Raw genomic sequence first — 25,504 nt, forward strand, 5'->3', positions numbered from 1 at the left:
CACTTGTGCTTTTTTGTTCAACTTTGACCCCTGCATAGTCTACAACATAGTATGTTACTAACATGAAATCTTAATTTTTCTTATAGAACAAACTTTGGTTAATATTTCCTAGTAGATAATGTAAGATCCTCTAAACAGCTTTGAAATGAGATTCTCAAGGATCAAACTGAAATCTAGCACACAAACATACATTATACAGAATATCAAGTCTACTAGCAGTTAGATATAGAAGTGAGCCACTCATACCTTTGTAGATCATCCAATCTACTGGTTTACCTGATTCGTCTTTGCTTAAAGGATTGGAAGCATGCATAGTTTTTTTCATTGGTTTAACACCTTCCATCTTGAACTTCTTCAGAAGTTATTTAGGGTATTTTTGTTGATGTGTGTGTGTGTGTGTGTGAATATATATATAGACATATATATATATATATATATATATATATATACACACACACACACACACACGTTTGTTATCTTGCTTAATTTGAAGCCCCAAAATGAACTTAAGTTCTCCCATCATACTCATTTTATATTCACTCTTCATCAGGTCAGAGAAATCCTTGTACAGAGATTCATTAGTAGCTCCAAAAATAATATCACCTACATATATTTGAACTATAATGAAATCCTTTCCAACTTCTCTTCTGAAAAGAGTTGTATCTATCTTGCTTGTCATAAAACCAATTTCTAAAAGAAAAGAACTCAGTGGGTCATACCAAGCATGAGGTGCCTAATTCAGACCATACAAAGCCTTTTTAATTTTTAAGCTTAAAAGTATGGTTTGGAAGGATATGATCTTCAAAATCATGAGGTTGTTTGGCGTACACTTCATCTTCAATATAGCCATTTAAGAAATCAATTTTCACATCCATCTGAAAAAACTTATCTTTTTATGAGCAGCAAAGGCAAACATGATTCTTACGGCTTCAAGTCTAGTAATAAGAGCAAAGGTTTATGTGAAATATATACCTTTTGGCTAGTTATAGCCTTAAGCTACTAACCTAACTTTGTTCCTTACCACTTTACCTTGTTTATCTAATTTATTTTTGAACACCCATCTTGTTCCAATGATGCTCTTGTTTTCAAGCCTAGGAGCAAGTGCCCAAACATCATTTTTGGTGAACTGATGGAGTTCTTCTTCCATTGCAATGATCCAATCATCATCTGTTAGTGCTTCATCTATCATCTTAGGTTCTATTTCAAACATGAGGGCATAAGATGCAAGATCTTTAAATAAGGATTTGGTTCTTACTCATTCAGTCTGATCTCCAATGATTTGATCTTGAGGGTTGTAGTTAACAAACTTCTAGTCCTTCGTCTATGGTTGTTGATTGATAAACCACTTTTGCAAAGATATTTTGTGAGTTTTTGTGCCATTTTCATGCATTTTCTAGGTAGGACTAACATTTGGGTCCTAGTTTTGTCTTGTAGAAGTATAACCGCTCAATAGAGTGAAAGGGGTGGAAATTGCATGTTTTCTAAAGATTTGAAGAACTTTGCCACTTGACTATGACCATGGAGTATTAGTTTAGGGCAAAGAGCATCATTAGACCTTGATAATAGACATTTGATTGATTTGGTACCAGAGTCTTTTAAAAGCATGGTTAATGTATTTGAGCTTTGAAAAAACTTCCCAAAGTCTTTTGTAAGACAATCTACTTCCTTTCTTATTTTTTCAGCTATAAAGAGTTCATTTGTCTAACTGGCTTGAATCAAACTCTCTTCTAGAGTTTGGATTTTATTTTCCAAAACTTCATTTGATTTCTTCAACTCAATGTTTCAAATACATGTTTAATATTTTTCTTTATACTTTTTGCATAGAAGAGAAATCATATGATAATTATAAAGAACATCATAGGGCATATCTTCTTCATTGTCTGATGAAGCACTAGAAGAGGTATAAGATAGAACAAGTTTTTACCTTAACTTTTTCATCTATATCTATCATCGAACAAATATTAGCTTGTTCATCATCTGAATTGCTACTCTTCTCACTATCTTTTTCTTGTCACCAGAATATCTTTTCTTCTTCAGTTGGGGACACTTAACCTTTATATGTCCAGGTTTCTGACATTTGAAACAAATGATCTCATTGTTTCCTCCTTGTATTTCTTCTTGAATCTTGCGTCCTTTATTATAGAGGAGTGTTGGAACTTTCCTTTCTTCTTCATCATTTGTTTGAAATTTTTGGGCATGAAAGCCAATTCATCATTTGTGGAATCTCCAGAACTATTAGAGTCAGTCATCTACACTTTAAGAGCTTTAGAGAAGCTCTTCTTTTGTTCTCTTCTGGAGCTAGTCTCTCCAGACTTAACAAAGCATGGATACTAGTCTCAAAGTTGAGGAAGCCAAGAAAAATCAATGCAACACAAGCATTAACAAAGCATGGATACGACTAGAAACTATGACAAACATCAAGACAAGGAAAAGAAAAAAAAACTTAATAATCAGTTTTTTCTTCACTTAAAAAAAAAAAAAGATCAAGACTGGTCACACACAGTTGCAACACTTATTTGATTAAAAATACAAAAACAAACTATTTGGACTTGAACCCAAGAATTGAGTCAAGAAGAAGCACACTTAATCACTACACTAAATACACTAAAGGCTATTTATTGATAAGTAATTGAAAAGTATATATATATATATATATATATATATATATATATATATATATATATATATATATATATATATATATATATATTTAAAATGATTTATTAAAATTAAATATTAACAAAAGTGACACAGGGTAACTTGAACACTTCAAAATCAAAGACTATTAGTTGAATTAATATATCAAATGAGTATTTGGTCCAAAATAAAATTTAAGACAAAAGGTAAAAAGAAATATTGTGAAAACAGAGAAATATCATTGTTGTTTTTCAATAAAGTCAACAACTTATCGGGTCTAACCGAGGGTTTGATATTTCTAAATCTAGCCAAGAGCTCAAGCTAAGGCCAACAATCCCAAGTTAACCTTGGCCAAAAATTGAAAAATGGAAACAACATTTTTTTCTAAGATTTTTTTTAACCGTGTGGACCGAAATTTTTTGCTTTTGCCTTTTCAAATTGACATAATTGAAAAAAAGAATGGAAAACTTAAATTGAGCAAAAATTTGTAAATTTTTAAAACAAAAATAAAACACAGCAAGACTAAGCAAGAGAAACGCGAAAGAAAAAAAGAATGATTGTTTTGGTTATAACACGAGAAATGTTGCAAGAAAGATTGACAAAGTTAAGCTAGCAACATGACCAAGCAAGAAAACGAGTGTCCATGCTTTTGACATTGACCATCATCATTGTCTCCAACTTGGAAAAATTTAAGTATATTTTAGCTCTTTAAATTTAAATTAATGTTATTTTTGTCTCTTAATTATAGTCCCTTAATTTAAAAACAAAAATACAAAGGTTCTGTTTTAAACCCTCTTACAGTTTAAAAACGTCACAAATTATGCATCAAAATCACTAAAGATCACTGATGGTGTTATCAGAAGCAAGTACCAATGGTCTTACTTGTCACATCCCTTACATGCTACATACGAAGTTAGGGTATGTCATGCCTACAGAAACCTTACATTGGAAGCCCTCCTAAGTATTTTAACGTTGTGGGTACTTCATACGGAAGAACGAATAAAGACTATGGATTAACTTATAAAGGAATAAAAACAAATAAAAAGCAAGCTTACCTCTAATATGCACAAGGGTATATTTGTGATTAATTTAATAAAGCACACCTTTAAGTAAACAAACTTGTACACTAAAAAATGTGCAAAACTACAATTCCATCTATTATTACATGATCATACCCATCAAATGTCGCGGACAAATGCCGGTGGCTGTATCAATGGAATTTAAAATAGCCAGGTCTCAATAAAATATGTTCAGATCGATTTCGAATACAACCACATCAATAGTGAGGAGTTTCGCAGTGAGAATGTGTTTCTCGAACATATTTAAGTCTCAGAAGACAACGGTTAAAATTTCAGGCAACATTGAAAATAAATAGAAAAAAATGATAAACTTGAGCTTTCTTAACTTTTCACAACATCAATTACAATGATATCTAGTCATATCATCTACGATTACACAAATTACAGGCTGTTATAAACAAAATTGAACGACCCCTTATAAACTCTAGCATATATACAAATCCCCTGAAACCAAAATTTGTACTTGTGTCATTTCAGCAGGAGAAACAGAAATACAGATGTGAGGCATCGTGGTTGCCACCTTTGGAGTCAACTTCCAAGAAAATTTGCCATGATGGCCAATTCAGGCTTTCGAATTTGAATTATTAATTGCAGGGTCAAAGACCAACCTTCATGACCCCTCTCCAAATCGCATTGGAAGATGCATTATGATAAATCTGCAAAGAACAAATATCACGTTTCCTATGACTCCGAATTCGTTCTATCTATTAAAAATGCTAACTAAACATCATTCCAGATTCAAAAATGCGAGCAGGTGGTACTAAGATTAAGTACCAGCAAAAAATAATCATTTTTGGTCCAAATGTAGACAAGCAACTCATTGATCGCTGCCAATGTTCCTTATCTCGACAGTTGGCACTAAGCATACAATTGAACCTCCTATGTAGGTATCCATACACCAGATCTTTTTCAAAAGAACACCAGCCTCTTCTCGACATCCGGGAGAGAACCAAGTTTCTAGTTACAAATAAACAGACTTAACATCGTTAGCCCCAAAGCTTGTACCACATTGTGGACACTTGCGATGCCTACTCCCAGCAACTTTCTGGATACATGAGTAGCAGAACAAGTGGTAGCATTTTGTAATTACCACCTGACAAAAAAAAAAAAAAAGAGATGCATAAGCTTTTCATCCCACAAAAGAAGTCAGATTCGGTTCTATTTTTCAAATGTTAATTTGTAAACAGACTAGCAAGTGACTGAAACATATGCACACCCCTTGGATACTTCTCCATAAGCACTTGTAGAAGAAGAAAATAAATAAAAATGAAATAAGCTAATTGAAAAGCTTGTTTCATTTAGTTTCATCAAAAGCTGATTTTGTATTGTGCATAAGCTAATTTTGATTTATGGAGAAATTTATTTCATATTACCTTCTTATTTTCTTCTCCCTCCTATGAGTGTGTTTAGATTAGTTTATCAAAACAGGACCAATATCTAACAGTGACCAGTGCAGCAAGCATCAATGTAGATATGGAGAAAATCAGAACATATTAGCTTATGCCTCACGTGTATACCTCCAGGTTGTCAAATAGGTGCATTGCATTTAAATATAATGAATGAGCAAAAATTAAACAATTCATGCATTAAAAAAATAATTGTTGATAATTGTTTTTAATTGAGCTTATAAATCATTTTAATTGGCTCCCTAGGTTTCGTCGAAGTACAGTTTATAGGGGCCTATATGAAGATTCTCAAATAACTGAAGAACCAAATCACTATTTTAATTATCCAGTGGGTCCCTAAACTACTTGAGAATTTTTAAACAAGATCATGTAATTCAACAAGGATTAAAGATCATTCTTACTTTGATGAAACTAAGCTCAGGGGCCTAATTAAAAATGACTAGTAAGTTTAGGAACTCAATTACAAACTTTTAAAGTATAGGACCTATTTAAAACTTCCCAAATAGCTCACTTCTTTCTGTATCAACTTTGACAGCAAAGTGACATGCCAAGTGCACAGATCAATGTACTTCAACTTGGGACTTTGAAGTAAAGTGACTCGGTGACTGGTAAGCTTTGTTTTATTGAAGGACTTGAGCATCCTTACAGCTAACATCAATTTATGTTAGGAGTTCCACATTGAGTAGAATAAACTACTTAATGTGCACTTAAACCATGAGGCTCTCCTACCTAATAGACTTTTCTTTTGAGTTAAGCTCTCCTTTTGTGTTTTTTGCTTTTGGAGAGAACTCTCCTTTTGTGCTTAAGTCCTAACAATTGATGCTTTCATTGAGAGTCAGGCTACAGAAAGGGTGACCTATACAGGCTGGATTATGGTGCAAACCAATTATTAATACATGAATGAAGTTGTCAGAGAGAAAATAGTGATGGTTGCCGTGGACGTTCGTTCTTAATGCAGATGGCATTGTTATGATTAGAATAAACTACATGATAAGGTACTTAAACCATGAGGCCCTCCCACCTAATGGACTCTCCTCCTATGCTCAAGTCCAAACAGAAGGGGTCCACTTAGTCGAATAATATGTGTTATCTAACTCGTTTAGTTCAACAACTTTTTACTCACACTGAATTTCATCAATGTTGAATTATAAGATTTAGTGAATTGCACGAGTGACTAAACATATATACGAGGCATATCCTATAAAAATGTCATTATGTGAGAAAAAAATGGCTAATCTCAAACATTAAAATAAAATGGAAGGCCTAGATTAAAATACTTAAGAATTTATTAAAACCTCACCTGAACATCAAATCTTTAAAATATTCACCAAACAAAAATCAAATCTCTAAACTACTCATCAAATAAAAAATCAAAGAGTGACGTCTTAATTGAGATACGTAATAACGGAGATCAATCTTTAAGAAATTTGAATTTCTTTAGTAATTTATTTACAAATTTAATGGTCACATGAGGTTTTAATGAATTCCAAAGCATTTTAATTTAAGTCTTCCATTTTAATTTAATGGTTGATCTCAGAATGTGGGTTTGGGTCTAACTCAACCCCAAAAGCTAACTCATAGGAAGAGGGTTGTCTCCCACTTATATACTCTATCTAGCCCTTATCTCTAACTGATGTGGGATGTGGGACTTGAGTTTTTCGAACACATCCAACACTTTTAGGCTTGGTGTGTGGAAAATAGGTCGGTGACTCATTTAATAGATCTATGATAGGCTCATATACCATCTTAAAATGTGAGTTCGGACCTAAGTCAACCTCAAAATCTAGCTCATAGTGTGAAGGTTATCCCTAACTTATATATCCTATCTTTGCACTATCTCTAGCCGATGTGGGACTTGAGTTGTTCTCAATACACCCCTCATGCCCAACACTTATGCAAGTGAGATTGGGCCTAATCATCCCCAAAAGCTAGATTATGCCTCACTTATATACTATACTATATTTGGGCCTTATCTTTAGCTGATGTGTGACTTGGACTTTTTCCCAATACACCCCAACTCACACCCAACACTTTCTAGGCTTGGGGCATGGATAATATGATGGGTGGCCCATTAATGGATATAAGATAGGATTTGATACCATCTTAGAATGTGGGTTTGACCTAACTCAACACCAAAAACTAACTCATAGGATGAGGGTTGCCTTCCACTTATATACTTTATCTTGACCTTATCTCTAACTGATCTGAGACTTGAGTTTTTCCAACAATTAAGATTAGTCATTCTCATTTCTCACATAAGAAAGACACTCTCATAGTATAATCCTTATGCCCCTGTATATAGGGTGTGTTTGTTTTGTACTTCATAAATTTCTCTTCTATTTCTCTCCTATAAACAAAACACAACCATAATGTGTAACAAATCACACCATTAGATTTCAAGAAAATGAACCCTACAAAATCTTAAGGTAAGGATTGTCCCTCATATATACTATTTTGACCATATCACTAGTCGATGTGGGACTAAACCACCACCCTTGAAGCTACAATTAAGGCAGCCTCTAAAGAGGTCGCAACTAAGGCAGGCTGGGGGGATCGCAATTAAGGAAGTTTTCTAACACTCTCCCTTATGTATAATGAATCTAGGATAGACCCACATTTATAGGAAGGATCCATATGTTTGTGGTTGTTATGATCCTCTTGAGAATTAGGAATTTAATGTACGATGATGTGATAGAATATGATATCTGATGAGGAAACTAAATATCCACTAATTATGTGTAATCAATAGTCAATACTACCTGTCTATATAAACAAGCTCCAAAGGTTCTCTTTGACATAAGTTTTCATACAAATATCGCTCAAATTCTCTCATTTAGCATGGTATCAGAGCTGGCTTGTGGGAATAACAAAAACGGTCCCCGATGGACCTTTATGGTCATCACATTTCTTCTAGTGACTAGCTTTTGCTTTCCGACAATCCTTTTCTGCTTTCTTGATAACTTTACAAGTCACCACTAGCCATCGTCACTTTTTCAGCAACCAACCGCTCTGATGGACCTTTCTACTCATCACCCATCTTCCAACAAACCTTTTATGCTTTTCAGACAACTTTTTACCTTTTCCAACACATTTTCTGATGATTGTCGTCTGTCGGCGACCTTTCTACCCAGTGACTACACCATAAGACTTTCTTTTTGTCAATCTATACAAATCTGTCAACCACGTCATTAGAGCACGCACGGCTCCTTTGACGTGCCAAACAGCCCATGCTGGCGTGTGAGGCCTTCTTACAAGTTGTGATTCTAGGTTTAGGGTTGCCCCTGGGTACAACCCTACCCCAGGATATTCGCCCTATTCTAAGCATCCTTATGGTCCCCATCTCTAGGCTTTGTGATGTGTGCTTCATTTTAGTTGCAGGTTTTGTTTGTGCGCGCCTTGTTTTCTCCTATGGCTTCTATACTTGTTGCCTACAAGGACTTTAGTGAGTGGTTTGCCGTTCAATTTCCAACGAAGAACTTTTTAGGCACCTATCTTACCGTTGTTTCTTTTCAGCATGTTTTTCGGCCATCGCCTTCATCTCGCCACTCTTTTTCCATCAAATAACTTTTCGGTCACCTATTTTGTCACTGTCCTTTTTCGGAGTGTTTCTCGGTAACTTCTCTAGCTTCAGTGGCTGTTTATGGCAATTTCATCTCTTCAGTTTTAATAATTTTGAGTCTCCACAGTTCGTTTGAAGCTTCCAAATCTTGGTTTTAAGAAGATTGAAACTTGCTTTGGATTTACTTAAGCTGATGGATATTCCAGCTCTCTTTCTAGCAATATTCCTCAATTTCACCAAGATCCTTGAGTTGTCATCAAAATATTGGTTTGAAACTTCCAAATGATGATTTTAAGAAAGTTGAAACTTGCTTTTCTTAGGCTGATGGATATTCCAGCTCTCTTTCTAGCAAAATTCTCTGACTTCATCAACATCCCTGAGTTATCATTCAAACTATTGTCTTTTATAGTGGAGCTTAAGTTTTATGTTTTTGTTGGGAATATATTCTCTTTAACAAGCTAAAGCTTAGTAAGCTGAAGCTAGAAGGGGAGTGTTGAGAATCAAGAATTCAATGTATAACGATGTGATAGGATATGAAATCTGATTTAGAGGAAACTGAATATCCTCTAATTATGTGTAATCAATACTACTTGTCTGTAGAAACACCTGGTCATTTATTTTTGCCTTGAAAAAAAGCTACTTCAATATGGGAAAAATCTTTTTTTGGGGGGGAACATCAAGGACCAAACCTTGTACCTTTTCTGTAGACAAGTTTAAAAACCTACAGTTCAGCAACATCACTTTTCTTTCACAGCTATAATGGGAAAGGATATTAGCACTCTTTACTATTTAGCAATACCAGAGCATGGCCACACACCTTTGGAGGCTAATTGTTTCAGAAACTTTTAAGGAAAAATCACTTTTAAAATTTTTGGCATGTTTAGACCCATAAGATATGGAGCTAACCCCCACTCCAGAATCAGCTTGACCATAACCACATGGTGCACCCCATGGTTTTCAGACCACCGCAGGTAAAGTCCATCCACATGGAGCTAACGTTGCCAACTGATCCACACCTCAAGGCTAATACCCTCAGCATCCAATTGCATCTTTACTAACATTTTTTGTGAAACACACATATAATACCTTACAGTACATAAAAATACCTCTTTTGCCCTGTCTTGGCAGATACTGCACTTGATAATTTCCCTGTACTCTTCAAGTTCCTGTTGAAGCTTTTCAGTTACTAAAAAGCCCTCATTCTGTTCTTTAAGGCATGTAAACTTTCTCCTAGCAACCTCCAGATTCTCTTCCACTCTTTTCTTGGCAAACCTAGTGATAAAAAGACAAAAAGGTTCACAACTTCTGTGTACCAAAAATATTCAAAGAAAAATCATGTATACCTTTCTTGACAGACTAAATACCTTTCTTTCTCAAGTTCTACTTGTAACTCCATGCGCGTCACTCGATTACTGCCAATTTTAGATTGCATTTCCACCACCATATCCGTAACCTGCTGAGATTGTCTTCTAACATTGGACAGCCTTCTTTGTGTATTTTCCAAAGTGACAGAACTTTGAAGCTTATCCTCTGCAAGTTTTTGAAGCTGATCCAAACAAAACTTCAACTGCATACCAAGTATGGATAAGTAAAATTCCAAAGTCATATCTGAAAAGCAATTGAAATCAAGACCCAGCTACCTGGTCTTCAATTCTTGTAGCTTTCACATCATATAAATTCAATGATATGTTTGCTTGCTGGATCTCTTGTTCAATTACCCGCTTCTCCATGAGCAATGAGTCCTGCTTCTGTCTCGCCCTTACACCCTCCAAAACAAGCTGCACCAAAAAGACATCAATAAAATCCAAGAAAAACGAAAAATATCATTATATAAAAATATATCTGATCTTCAAGAATAATAAATTCTCAGTGTATAACAGAATTTTTGGCAAAAAAGATCCAAAACCCCTCTGAATGAAAGATTTTTGTAATATGTTTTGATGATTTACAAACTATATTGAAAATGCTATTTATCATTATACAGGTTAGCAAAAATGAAAATGATTGTATGCAATTCCCATTCTCAACCCATGACCAATATGAACTTGAAGTTTCCTTCGTAACTCATAAAACAACTTCACAGTGGCTCCGTTCCATGCCTCATTTCATAGTCCTTTGGGGTCAGGAATAGCGGCTTCATTAGCTACCCTCATTCAATGGTCAAGGCCTTACTCAATTCCTTCCCGTTGGTCAGGAATTGCAGCCTTGTTAGCTAATCTTAACCGTTCGTGCTACACATCAGTGTGAAGCCCTCACTCCCTAATTACTACATCAAAGACTGTATCCAATAACTCATTATGACAATATCTATTCTATCGTTCCAGCCCCACACCCGTGGGTCAGTCACTTTTAGATTTAGTGAACAGAGAATGTTGAATAAACTGAGAGAGAGAGAGAGAGAGAGAAAGATCGGAAGAAAAGTGAACTGATTTTTATTGATCTGGAAAAAGTTAGTTGCAGTTAGTTACATTCAAAGGTATATATAAACCTCTTTTATGTTATCCTAACAGAAAATAGATTCTAACTAACACTAACAGATTTTAACTAACATTAACTGATTCTAACTAACACTAACAGATTTTAACTAACATTAATCGATTCTAACTAACACCAACAGAAAGTAACAGAATATAGCCTTGTATCCTAATGAGGTGCAGCTAACTGCCCTTACCATCATACTACAGCTGTTTATCACTAGATGGGTGCTGTTAGCAAAAGCTAACAACCCTTACAATTAGTTTACAGAATTGTTTTCACAGTTGTACAATAACATACTCCAATAGAGAAAGAGAGAAAAATATAGAAAAATGAAACTGATATTATTGAATCTGAAAAGTTAGTTACAAAATTAGTAACAAAGATGTATTTATAGGCCTCTAGACCTTCAGCCTAAGTGCAAAACAGAAAAACAGAATAGGAGGGAAATTCTGTTAGTAAACTAGTATCTTGCTACTAGTGTGGTGCTGTTAGCAAAAGCTAACAGCCCTTGCAAACTGTTTTCAAAGTTATTTACATATACTTGAAACCAGAATAGGAAGTAAAATGAGATGGCCCCCACAGATCTGTAAAGATAAGTTCTAGGGAAGAGTAAACAGAAGTAGAAGAATGAGATGGCAGCCTGTGAGACTTTCCCATGCAACAGGAAGCACAAAAGTCTGAAAAAATTTATTAGATGGTGAAATATTACACTGGTTGAAGACTAGCTTCATTACATAACTATTGGGATGGCCTAACCTAGCATGCCATAGACTAACAGTGATAGGAGGTGAAACAACAGAACTGGAAGCTACACTGGAATTTTTATGAACAGTAGGATCTGTGATTGAAGTAGAAGTGGAAGTTGACAACAGCTGAGGAAAGTTATCTTGAAGCCTGATGTTATGGAATGAATAGAGACCATCAGCACCAACAACACCCTGAAGAAGGACCTTATTGATCACCTGAGATTTCACAAGACATAAGTGAGGATGAAACTCAAAGAAAACAAAGTTATCCCTTGCAAACTGACTCACACTTAACAAATTTTTGGATATTGAAGGAACATGTAATAACTTATTAAGTTTGTAAGTTATATGAGTCATTAGGAGACACAAAAGAGGAGGAACCAACACTAGAGATACTCAAACCTTCACCATTTCCTATAAAGATTTGGTCTGGTCCATCAAAGCGTGCAAACTGTTTGATATGCTGTGGTTCACCAGTCACATGGAAGCTAGCTCCAGAATCTGGAATCCAGGTTGAACAAGCTTGACCATTGTCATGAGAGGACGAGTTTGTAAGCATAGCACTAGGTTGATTGGTTGGGTGAGCAACAGGCTTGGAATTAGGATTAACCCAAGTTTTTGAAGATCGAATCGAACCAGACGAATAAGGAATTGGCTGGAGTGTAGTAGGATCAAAAAAAGTAAGTGACTCATGAGGTTGAAAGTTCACGTCAGTTCGAAAATGACAAACATTTGCAGTATGTCCATATTTGAGACAGATTTTGCACTGGAAGTTAGCAAATCGGCCACCACCACGACCCTTGCCAGAACTACTGCGGCCACCTCCGCGATTAGACGGATTGCCACGACCACCACTGCCACGGCCATACACTCCCCTAGAGCCACCAGAATCACCAGGTTTGTATGTCTTAGATTCTTAGAATGTGAGTTTAGGCCTAACTCAACCCCAAAAGCTAGCTCAAGGGGTGAGGGTTGCCCCTCACTTTCTAACTTGGCTTTATTTTTAGCCGATGCGGGACTTGGATTTTTCCCAATACACCCCCTCACACCCAGCACTTCTAGGGCTAGGTGCGTGGGTAACATAGGTGGGTGACCCTTTTTTTGAATAATATTGGATATGCTCTGGTACCATCTTAGAATGTGAGTTTAGGCCTAACTCAACCTCAAAAGCTAGCTCATGAGGTGAGGGTTGTCCCTCACTTATATATTCTATCTTGACTTTATTTTTAGCCGATGGGACTTGGGTTTTTCCCAATACACCCCCTCACGCCCAACACTTCTTGGACTTGGTGCGCAGATAACAATGGTGGGTGACCTTTTTTTTGAATAATATTGGATATACTCTGATACCATCTTAGATTCTTAGAATGTGAGTTTAGGCCTAACTCAACCCCAAAAGTTAGTTCAAGGGGTGAGGATTGTCTCTCACTTATATATTCTAACTTGGCTTTATTTTTAACCGATGTGGGACTTGAGTTTTTCCCGAGTTTTTCCCAATAGTATGAATTTGAGTGCAAATAACCTTGAGTGTAATTCGAGGATGGAGAACGGAGCACTTGAGTGTCTCTATTGTAGCGAACGAGACGAGTCTCGTGATCGTAAAGTAGAGCTTCAATCAATGGACGGAGTGCGTTTCTGGCTTTTGATCACGGAGATCACTGGCGCGTAATCAAAAGGGAGACCTTCCAGAAGTGCGTCAATGTATTCCTCATGGCGAACCGAAACTCCAACATCGGCAAGTTCATCGACATAGCCTTTGATCTTACAAAGATATTGATCCATCGATTTTCCTTCGAGCGAAACTGTGCGCATCGCAGTTTGCAGTTGGCGCGCACGTGACTTGGTGTGAAGGCTTAAGTGCTCGTGAATATCTCACACCTGATAGGAGTGATTCGAGCCAAGAACACATGAAAGAACAGACTTCGAGAGAGTGGATTGGAGCCAAACAAGGAGTGTTTGGTCCTGAACTTCCCAAGCTTCGTACTCTGGATTGATGCAATCGGCAATTCAATCATCTACCGTGAGATATCGAGGTGGAACAATCGGATTAACCACAAATTGCTACAGTTTGTGCGATTTGATTATTGGTTCGACATGTTGTCTCCAGTGTAGGCATTTGGAATCGTCGAGCTTCTCGACGATGGAGGTCGGAAACGAGTGTGAAACAAAACCTTGAGTAGCGGAAGCCATGGATGTTGATGAAGGAACAGGAAAAATCGAAGAGAAGAGTTTCTACAAAAAAAGTGGCTCTAGATACCATTTTAGATTTAGTGAATAGAGAAAGAGAAAGGACAATCAAACTGATATTATTGAATCTGAAAAGTTAGTTACAAAATTAATTACAAAGATGTATTTATAGGCCTCTAGACCTTCAGCCTAAGTGCAAAACAGAAAAACAGAATAGGAGGGAAATTCTGTTAGTAAACTAGTATCCTGCTACTAGTGAGGTGCTGTTACCAAAAGCTGACAGCCCTTGCAAACTGTTTTCACAGTTATTTACATATACTCTAATAGTCACTAGGCTTTCAGTTAATGAATAATTGGACATTACTATCTCAATCGTAAAGGATTAGATTTATACCCTATCTTATCTCTAGCTCTAGCTCCAAGCGGTAGGGCCTCCATTCATAAAAATTTTGAAAAAATGTCGATTGATTCAAAGACGAGGGCGAATTATAGTAATTTGTTCTAATCCAAGACATAAACAAAGACAAGGGACAGAATCATGAAAATCTTCAGAACAATTTTTAAGTATTATTCAGAAGCATTCTCTTATAGAAGATATTAAAATCTTATGAAGTTCAAATACTGAAAGAGCAAAAAGCATTCTCTTATAGAAGATATTAAAATCTTATGAAGTTCAAATACTGAAAGAGCAAAAAGCATTCTCTTATAGAAGATATTAAAATCTTATGAAGTTCAAATACTGAAAGAGCAAAAAGCATTCTATTATAGAAGATATTAAAATCTTATGAAGTTCAAATACAGAAAGAGCAAAAGCTGAAGTTACTCTGAAGACTCGAAATCTTTTGAAGTGAGAAAAGGATCCTAAACAATAAGACTTTAGAAATCAATCAAAAGTTAAGTTATCATATTTCAAATTTTTTATAAGTCACAATTCAAGCCTCTCGCCCTTTCTTGTAACACATTCTACTGCCTTCACTTCGTTCTGCAAGTAACAATTTTAATTATTTCAAGTTGATATGTACCAATCTCAAACCTAGTATTTTATGTTAACTCAAATTAATACTATTTCTTTGGTTTTGCCGTCATAGCTGTACGACAACAACAACAAAGCCTAATCTCACTCACTAAGTGAGGTCGGCTACATTGATCACACAACACCATTTCACACGTTTAAAACCCAAAGTTTCAGAATTATTATAAGTCTAAGATAAAATGGATGTCTACAAATACTAGCGGAGGGGGAATTAATTTCATGGAACGCTCTCTAACAACAACCAGTAATAACAGGTGAATACCAAAAGTTTTAAAATTTTAATAGTTGGACTAAAGAAAGGCAAAGCAAATGACAGATGCAGAACAATATCAACAGAATAGCTCCATGTTTTGCTAAACCAAACCAATGCCCACAAAAGAATGTATGTTTTGAGAAATACAAAGGGTCTTGTTTATATGTACTGTAGAAATAAATTATCATCACTTTCAAAGTAAACTATAAAGGTGCAACCAATTTCAAGACAAATTACCTTAATATTATAATCATCTCTTTCAGTAATCTGCTGCAACAGATGTTGGTTTTGAGTTTGCATGTCGTCATATGCTTGTCCAATACTCTGCAGGAAAATCAACCCAATGGCAACAGACGAAAATTAATGTTGTAAAACCATTACAAATGGAATAATCAGTAAAAAATGGCATTATGCAGCAAAGAATTACATCCCATTCAGATAAGAAATCAAACCTCTATTTCAGATAAGTAGTTCTCATTTTGTTTATTCTTAGATTTCAAGACATCAGACAGATCACACATTTGCCTGAAATAGGAAACAATATGGAAAAGTAGAGTTAACAATCATTAAAATAATACAGCATGGTTAAGGGTATACAGTTGCACACACATGAAGGACTAAAAAATGGTTTCATAAGATCCTTTCAGCTGCTTTCACATAAAACATGGATCAACTTCCACCATACTGACATAAAGGATAAACAAATTCATCAAATAACTGAAACAAAAAAGATAAAGTATCAAGTTTCAAATTCCAAGAACACAAACATAAGCAGGTACACATCATGTCAAACTGTATTTTTCTCATGTTAAAATATCAGGAGAATTAACAAAAGCCATACTTGATAGAATTTAATGACAAAGTAATTTGGCTTCAATAATTGGAAGCTCATAGAAATGTACATAGAAGCTCATGTAGAAAAGGATTAAGAAAAAGCAAGTCTTGTTTATCAAACAAAAACCCAATAAAATAAATAATATAGAAATAAAAATAATAATAATAATAATTAAAAAAAAACTGAGAGCACCTGCTATGAGAAGGAAAAAATAAAGACCAACTATAACTTTGGACAACTTCCTTTATTCTTGATAAACAAAATCAAGCAACCAAAAAAGAAAGAAAAACAAAAGAACATCTCATCATTCATGAAACCTTATCAATTCTATCAGAGGCAAATTGGCTAAATACATCTTATGGTAAGCACATGTAAGATGCATATTACATTAGACCAAACTCTCAATTAGTAGCATCAATTTGGAGGTTAACCTTTTAGAATCTGCTAATTTCTGTCTCATGTCTGCTATCTCAGCTTCAGCAGCAGCCAGCTTTTGTTGAGATCTTGCCTCTGCTTCATTGGCTGTCTTAACTCGATGTTCTAAGTTGTGCTCATCAAGAGATGATTTCAAACTTTGAACATGAGCCCATGCTCTGTATTCTGCTTCCCTTGCATCCATGACATCCCTGCAGACACAGATCTTTGTTAGTATTCCACATTATCTGTTTGATGCGTTGGGCAACCTAGCATGACAAACAAGCACTATATGAGACACACAACTTCACCATGTTATTAGTTCAACCAAAATGTCAACCAGTCAAAGCTTACATGTCTTTTATATTATTTTTCAAAGTTTTGTTATATAACAATTTGTTAGAAGAATTTCATTTTTAAGAACTCAGTTTAGAAAATTATGTATCAATTGGGTGCAAGATTATATACAACTAAAGAAGTAACAGACGCATACACATATTACAAATAAAATATAATAACTAAAATATCCTCATCTAACAATCTTGATAAAGTTGGAGCATGAATCGTGATTGTACCCAACTTATTGCAGACACGATTAACTCTGCTCCCATTATGTGGCTTAGTAAAAGTATCAGCAGGTAGTTTTCACGTTATGAACTGACTTGTGGCACTACATGCTTGTTGAATTTTTTCCCAAATCAAAAATGACAATCAGCTTGTGGTAATACTAGTCCTTTGACTAGTCTTGAGCAAACACTGCAATGCCGGCATCACCACCCACACCACTAAGACACATGGAGAGCTCTAATACAAACTGATAAGAATCTTGAGAGGACCACACCACAAAAGCTAGCCATTATAGTTGGAGAGTCCAATGCCTTATAAATCTCATGCTAGAATCCCATACTTCCAATGTGGTAATACTAGTCCTTTGACTAGTCTTGAGCAAACATTGCAATGTCAGCATCACCACTCACATCACTAAGGCACATGGAGAGCTCTAATACCAATTGATAAGAACCTTTAGAGGACCACACCACAAAAGCTAGCCATCATAGTTGGAGAGTCCAATGCCTTATAAATCTCATGCTAGAATCCCATACTTCCAATGTGGGAATCAAGACCCATACCTTAGGAGGCATTTGTTTCACGGAAGGTTCTTACATTCCCATGAATGTTATTCCCAGGAATATAACATGGGAATAATATCATTCCCGGGTATTTTAAGAAAAAAATGTTTGGTTACATTTTTATATTCCTGGGAAGAGTTTTTAAAATTCAAAATAATTTAAATAAAAAAGAAGTTATAACATTCCAATGGGACTATCACTTTCCCACCCCCTCCTCATGGGAATATAGATGCAAGAAAGCATGGTAAAAAAGGAAATTATAACATTCCCAGGAATCAATAATACCTGGGAATTTTTTTAAAAAACTTGTAACAAACATGGGAATCCCCGTCTTCATATTCCCAGGAACCATCAAGATTCCGTGAAACAAACGCCCCCTTACAATTGGAACCTAACACTGGCAGTTTTAGCCATCCCCATCCTCAGCCTATGTTCTCAAGAGGTTTCAGTCATCTCTGACCTCTGGCCATTTTCTGGCAATCCTGTCACTGTCTTGTATAGGCTCAATTTATATCTATATTCGGCCAGAGGCATGACACAACCAGAGACCATGCAGTTGAGGGGATTAATTGGGGATGTTTCTGTATTGGTGCAGTTTGATAAATGTGCAAGCCATAACTTCATTGCTCAAGAGCTTGTTCAAAAACTAAGGTTGAAGGTGCCCCCTACCACCCGCTACGGAGTTCAGCTGGGTGGTGGATTTCACAAGCAATCACAGAGATACTGTAAGGATTTGAAACTAAATTTAGCTAACTATGAGCTCTCTGCAAATTTCTAAGTTTTTGGACTAAGGGATGGCCATAGTGTTGGTGGTTGCATGGTTGAAGACATTTGGGGGCGAGGGGGGGGGGGGGGCGGCGCAGGGAAAGACCTTTGAGATACAGGTGACCCGACTTGACTCAAACAGTGATTACTTCTAAATCCTTAATGAAGAAGGTACAGGAATGGGATGTATTACTTGCCTCTGCTCTGGTTATTCTCTCATCCCTAACCACAGCAACTGAAGAGAATTCAATGAAGATAGGCAATCAGTGGGGGCTGAGATCACTTTAGAACAAGACATTCAGCTCCAACAGTAGTTAGATAAGTATCGATTGGTTTTTTCTGTTACAGAAGGGCTTCCTCCATCTGTGAAAGTGACCATAAAATTGCTATTTAGGCAGAGTGGATCCTATTTTTTTGTTATCCGCAAAAATAATATTATATATTAGATAAGTTTCAGTACAAGTTGCACTGTGATTTTTACAATCACCAATGAAGTCTCCCATGTGGAGATTTGGTTCCCTAATACAAAACTAATCATGATGGATTAAAGAACCAAAACTAAGTATATTTTTTTTTTGATCGGCAAAGATAAATATATATATAAATAAAAGAAGTACCAGAGGTACTATTACAAAGTTAGATTCCATATAAATGGTTCCTAAAAGCAGACAACAAAAGTCTGATATGGAACCAAATTATGGAAAAAATACACATGTATTAACAAAGCTGAAAACCCTACTACTGCAAAAAACCCTGTCTTAAGTTACTCGACCACTGATTAAAATGCAAAGAAAAGTCCTTCTCCAAATTATGAAGCCAAGTCCAAATTAGAAAAGACGCGTCTTCAACCAATTTGTTTCCATCAAAAGTTGCATTGGAGAAAAGAATTCTATTCCTAAGCTGCCAAATGGACCAAGTAACTGCCAACCACCACAACTGCCACCTTCTAGGTCTGATTCCAACTACCTGCAAGGAAGAATACTGCATAAAATGGTCTTTTATGCTCCAAGGATGAACACCTTTCAAGTTTATCCAAGACATTGTTTCCCACCATATAGGTTGGATCTGAATGCAGTGGATAAAAATATGAGAGGCATTCTCCTCCTCTCCCCTGCAGAAGGGGCAAGTCATATCTGGAATGTGCACTTGCCTAGCTCTTAGATTAGATTTTGTGGGTAATCTGTCCCACAGCAACCTCCAAGCAAACACCCCAATTTTACTTGGGATCTTGATCTTCCAAAGGTCCTCAAAACAATCATGTAGGTTGTCATCATCTACCTCCTCCAAAAACGATGAGTAAGCACTACGGGTAGTGTAAATACCCGACACATCTGCTGCCCAAACCCAAGTATCTGAACCAAAATTCTGAATGGATTTACCTTCAACTTCAGAGAGAAAAGAGATGGCCAAGTCGATTTCACTTTCAAACAGCTGTCTTCTCCAACTAAAGTTCCATTCCCACCAAAACTAAGTATATATTGATGATCCCTATCTGTGAAGCTATTTTTCACTAATTACAAAACCCTTCTCTGATATGGCTTGACCATTGACGAAAAAGGATTGTTGAATCCTTTTTCCAGGTTCCTCAACCAGCGCCAACAAAACAAAATGGCATCATCCAGTATCTTACTGGTGTTGGGGCTATTGTTTGAAAATATGATTCTGTTTCTATGGTTCCATATACTCCAAGTTAGTGCCACCCACCAAATTAACCATCTCTGTGACTTGATACCAAGATGTGTATTGCAGAATGAGTGCTGCATGAAATTTTTCCTTGGGTGTTGCGAAAAAAGTCCCACCATGTTGATCCAAGACAAGGATTCTATGAACGTGAGATCATACAGATATCCTCATACCCAGAAGAATGACATTGATAAAATGATAGCTAAGATGTTAGCTGCGGACATCATTCGACCACGCACTAGCCCATATTCTACCCCGGTTATGTTAGTGTTCAAGAAGAACAGGAGATGATACTTTTTTGTAGACTATTCAGCTCTAGATAAAGCTACTATTCTTGACAAATTTCCCATCCCAGTCATGGAAGAATTACTGGATGAGTTCCATGGTGGAGCTTAATCCTCGAAGACAGATATCTACAACATTAAATCAGAATAGGCTGGCATTGAGAAAACAGCAATTCACACACACCAGGCCACTTCAAGTTCCTGTTACATTTCAATGTGCAATGAATGAACATCACCTTGAGGCCATTACTTTGTATGATCGCATTGGTATCTTTGATGATATTCTAATCTACAGCCAAACATGGGAATCTCACTTATCACACCTTGAGCTAGTCCTTTTTACTTTACAACAGCAAAACAAATTTACATATCACGAGCAGTTTTGGAAAAATGCAAATCAAATAATGGGTGCATGTTATTTCACAGAAGGTTGCAACTATGGATGGGAAGAATATAGATGCCATTTTACAGTTTCCTATACCTCAATATGTTAAAAACCTACGTTGATTTCCTAGGCTTAACAGGTACTACAGGCATTTCATAAAGAATTATGGTAAGATAGCAAAACAACTTGCTGGACATGCATTTAGACACTACAACACTGTTAACTGTTTTACTACAGCTCCCATTCCAGCCATGCTAGAATTTTCACATCCATTATCCATAGAATGTGACATCGAGCAGAGGTATTAGAGCAGTACTTTCACATGACAAGCATCCTATACCAGCCTTTAGCAAATTTCTATCAGACTCATCCTTGAACAAAACAGTCTTGTGTCTCTGTGATAAGGAATTGATGCCACTAGTGTTGGACATCCAGCATCGGTTGACCAAATCTTTTAGGATGTGTCACCTTCCATACTGATCAGAGGAGTCTGATGCTTGTTATAACAGCACATTACCACCCAGAAATGGCTGGCTAAATTGTCGGGATGAGTTTGATATCATTTATAAACCAGGGACAGCAAATAGAGTAGTTGATTCTCTTTCGAGGAGAAAGTACAAGGAGCTTCAGAGTTCAGACCATTTCTAAACCTTTTTGGCAAGATGTTAGTGAATATGTATTGCTGTACTGTGTAGACTGTAAAAGGGTGTCATCACCCCTAGCTGTCACTGGCAACTGACAGACGTAGTGACAGTTAGAGTCCACTAGTTTGGTGCAACTGTAACTTGGCTCAGTTAACCCAATCTATGACTATAAAATGCATATTGTATTAGCTCAAAATACAAATCAATACATAGAACTTTCATTTTCTCTCTATAATTTGATTCACTAAATTCTCTCTGCCATAAGTTCTAACATATGTATTTAAAGTTTTACAATAATGGCCATCCCACCGTAGTTGTTTCAAGGTCAAGTCGACACTGCTATTCAGGGTTGATGAAAACTATGCTGCTAACATTTCCTCTCATGTCCAACAAAAATAAATTTTAACTTATTTCCACAATACATTAGTTCCTAAACATTTGTCAAAGGTTCCTTGCAATGTCAAAACCTAGTTAGAAAAAATATGTAAAGCAAAACGATACAGAATATCAAATGAATTCAAGATGATGATTGAAACTCGAACCTTGAATCAATGGACTCACGTCTAAACATTTCCAATATCAACTGCAAGTCCCACTCACTCTCTCTCAAGTCTTGAACCTGAATCGAAAGCAAAGGAAGGTTTTTAACATGAACTGATGAAATGAGAGGAGTAGAAAATCAACTCTATCTGCCTACATAATATGACTTGAATGCATCATTAATTACATAAAATGCATTCTTCTCAAGTCAGAACTGACAATTTAAGATATATATATTGCATAATAATTCAAATTAATAATCCCTACATATTATCCAAGTAAATTGAAATGTAAATAATTCAGAGAGTATCAAATAATGTTTTCTGATACAACACATTGGAATGACACAAGCTCAAATAACCACATAAATGTAGCACAGCTGAAGTTTTGGAGTCAAATACAACATACCACACCAAGCAGTCTCTTTATCTCAGCAACTAGACCAACAGACCTAACAGAAAATACATCACATTCTTTTACCTGTTAAATAAAAACAAACTTTCAGGACTTGTGAATTTATGATACCAAAATGTGCAATTCAAGCAAATACACCAACCTTCCTGTCAAGAATACTAGAAACAGACTTCACATCTGCACGCAGAGAATGGATATCTGAAGCAGATTCTTTATATTTTCTAAGCTGGCTTTGCATAGACCCCATTTCATCAGGAAATGAAGAAACCAAAGATTTAAATTCAGCAATAATTTGCTTCCTTCCTGAGGCCAAATCAAAAGGAATCACAAATAATACAACCACACAGTGAAAAGATGGCATGCTTTACACAAAATGGTGGAGAAGGAATCCAAACCTGGCTCTCTTGCTTCCTCTTTCAGCTTATTTTCAATCACATTTCTTTCCTCTATCTTTTTCTGTATCTCAGAGCGTAGATCAGCCACCCTAAACTCGGAAACTGCCACAGATCTTTGAAAAACATCTGCAAAATCATTTTTAATGTACCACTCCCTCTCCCTCCAAGCAAGATTATCCTTCTCAAACTATGAATATAGCAAAATTTGGTTTGGGAGGGGGGGTTCATCATCAGAAATATATCCAAGCAAAAGAGACAACAATCAAAAGGTATAAATGAAACTACCGACCAGTTACAACCTGTAGTTTCTCATATAAGGCCTGATACTCCAGGACATCTGATTTCGACTTTTCTATCTGATCTTTAACCAATTGGAAAGCATGGGAAGAAGTAATACACTTCAAATTCTTTAAAGTGTTCTGATCCAATCATTCAACATCAAAGATTACATAGGCAAAAAGAAAATATGCATACATGCATTGTAGAAAAAAAATACTAGTTAAAATATTGGAGTACACAGTAATAAGGAAAACAAACCTGTAGATCACACAACTGTTGTAATATTCGTATTCTTTCCTCATGAAGACTTTTCAGATCCATTAATCGAGCTGAACCTTGGTCCTGAGAAACTCAACAATTAAGGTGCAATATCCTATGAATTCTAAAACTAAATCAAAGAATCCAAGAACAATACCAATAGCTCCTTCAAAGTAGATTCCATATCTTGCAAATCCTTTTGCTTGTCTTTGATCTTATCACTAGGAATGTGTGTACTTCCAACATTTAAGACTGGGAGAACTGCCCCTTTTGCAGCATCTCTCTCTGCCTTAAGAGTTGCAAGCTTGTGATTGATTTCTTCTAACTCTTTAACAGTGTTTGCCAGTTCCCCTAAGTAAATCAATGACAATAAGACAAATATATTGCACATCGCATGCCAACCATCAAAGCATAAAATAGATGACTAGTAGAAGCAGATATTTCTTTTCTCTTTTCCTCAGCCCTTTTGAGACAGAGCAATGGAAAATAAATATTAAAAGTGAAAATCCTGTCCAAAACAACAAAGTTATATACATCTTCATCGATTGCAACCAAATAAGGCAAAAATATGTATAAAAGAGTCTTGAAAGATGAAGAGAACAAACAGAAAGGTAGATCAACCTAACTATTATAAGAACTACACAAGTGAGAAAATACCAAAAGCAATATACTATACTAATAGTAAAAACCCATGGTAGTAACTAGTAAGTATTGTGCGATTCATATCACGAATCGTACGATACGATTCGAGTCTCATGGCAGGCGATTTGAATCGAAGATTGAATCATTTTTGTGTATGAATCACAAGCAAACCACTGTATCACTCCAGAATCGCATGAATTGCGAATTGATTCTGAATCGCACAAGTCTGGCACAGCAGCTGACAAAGTGGGTCAGTTTACATGCGACCGGACTCGTAAAACCCTAAAAAAGACAGATTTTTTTTCAAAAAATTAGCAAAATTGAGAAGAAATGAGCCACTGTTTTGCCTCCCGATCAACCCACTGTGGCCCACTTGCAGTTTCCATGTTTTTCGCATCTCTCACTCTTCGTTCACTCTTTTATGGTTTCCTTCACATTTACAGTTTCTGCTCTTCTTTATACCATCACTGTTAAGTTGTAGTCAAATAGTAATTTGAATCATGTGGAATATGTTCCCTCACCAGGTTATCCGACCTATTAGCTAAAGTCTGGTGTAATCCTTATCCAACACAGTCAGACACAACAGGATACCATCCGTATTGTGGAAAGATCTTAGCTCTATATGCCACATATATGGGGAGGAAAGTTGGTTCAAATACAGAATAAAATGGAGTGTGGGCTCTGGTTCAAAGGCTAGGTTTTGGGAAGATGGGTGGTTGGCTGATGGGATCCCTCTAATGGCAAAGTACCCTAGACTTTACCTGAACTCAAACCAAAAAAACCAGTACATTCAGCAGTTAGGGAGTAGTTCAGGTGGAACCTGGGAGTGGTGCCTGCAATGGAGGAGATTACTTTTTGAGGCTGAGATACCTATGGGGTCCAGTTTTTTGGAGGAAATCCAAGGTCTCAACATAAATGAGCAGCAACAAGACAGGTGGGTGTGCTGAGTGATCCAACTGGGGTATACACTGTAAGTAGTGCATACCAACTGCTTGACAGGGAATCAAGAGATGAGAATATAGATGGGGTATTTCAAGAAGTATGAAAGTTAAAAATACCAAGTAAAGCTGCGTTTTTCGCTTGGAGATTAATACGGGATAGACTGCCCACTAAATCCAACTTGTCTAGAAAGAATGTTGGCATCATTGATAAATTATGTCCATTCTGTAAGGGGATAAGGATGAGGAGGCAGCCCATCTGTTTTTCAGGCTGCCACAAAGTTACTTTTTTTAAATTTTCTGTCCTAAACTTCAATTTCTTTTAGAGATCACTTTCCATTTATTTTTCTTCCTTAAACTAGGTCAATTAATATACCCAACCCCTGTAATTGACAGAAAAACAAAAAAATCAAGTATTACCCAATTATCATTCAGATCAGAGAAAATAAAAATTTTAAACTCTAAGAACATATTTGATTGCAGGTCCATTCCAAGCTCAAATGCAGAAGAATGTGAATAG

General features: G+C 36.2%; 1 protein-coding gene across 3 annotated transcripts in view; it reads right to left on the bottom strand.

The window, feature by feature from the left end:
* Positions 1–4,019: 4,019 nt before the first annotated feature.
* Positions 4,020–25,504, bottom strand: part of LOC100790337 (E3 ubiquitin-protein ligase BRE1-like 1) — a 41,022-nt gene continuing 19,537 nt past the window's right edge. For 2 of the 3 annotated variants that reach the window (XR_412742.4, XR_005891611.1), the window contains 15 exons: positions 23,562–23,755; positions 23,405–23,488; positions 23,167–23,286; positions 22,868–23,054; positions 22,615–22,775; positions 22,467–22,538; positions 22,061–22,137; positions 16,645–16,839; positions 15,831–15,903; positions 15,616–15,702; positions 10,322–10,459; positions 10,046–10,248; positions 9,788–9,953; positions 4,491–4,809; positions 4,020–4,372 (listed from right to left, as the gene is read on the bottom strand). Coding sequence is in view for 1 of the 3 variants with exons in the window: in XM_006573144.4 (XP_006573207.1) it covers positions 4,678–4,809; positions 9,788–9,953; positions 10,046–10,248; positions 10,322–10,459; positions 15,616–15,702; positions 15,831–15,903; positions 16,645–16,839; positions 22,061–22,137; positions 22,467–22,538; positions 22,615–22,775; positions 22,868–23,054; positions 23,167–23,286; positions 23,405–23,488; positions 23,562–23,755 (1,889 nt within the window). In the remaining 2 variants the exon portion in view is untranslated. Of the gene's footprint in view, positions 4,810–9,787; positions 9,954–10,045; positions 10,249–10,321; positions 10,460–15,615; positions 15,703–15,830; positions 15,904–16,644; positions 16,840–22,060; positions 22,138–22,466; positions 22,539–22,614; positions 22,776–22,867; positions 23,055–23,166; positions 23,287–23,404; positions 23,489–23,561; positions 23,756–25,504 lie in introns of all 3 variants that reach the window. The other variant, XM_006573144.4, reaches the window with a different exon arrangement.

Source organism: Glycine max, chromosome 1 (assembly GCF_000004515.6).
Source record: "Glycine max cultivar Williams 82 chromosome 1, Glycine_max_v4.0, whole genome shotgun sequence".
In the NCBI taxonomy this organism is placed as follows: Eukaryota; Viridiplantae; Streptophyta; class Magnoliopsida; order Fabales; family Fabaceae; genus Glycine; species Glycine max.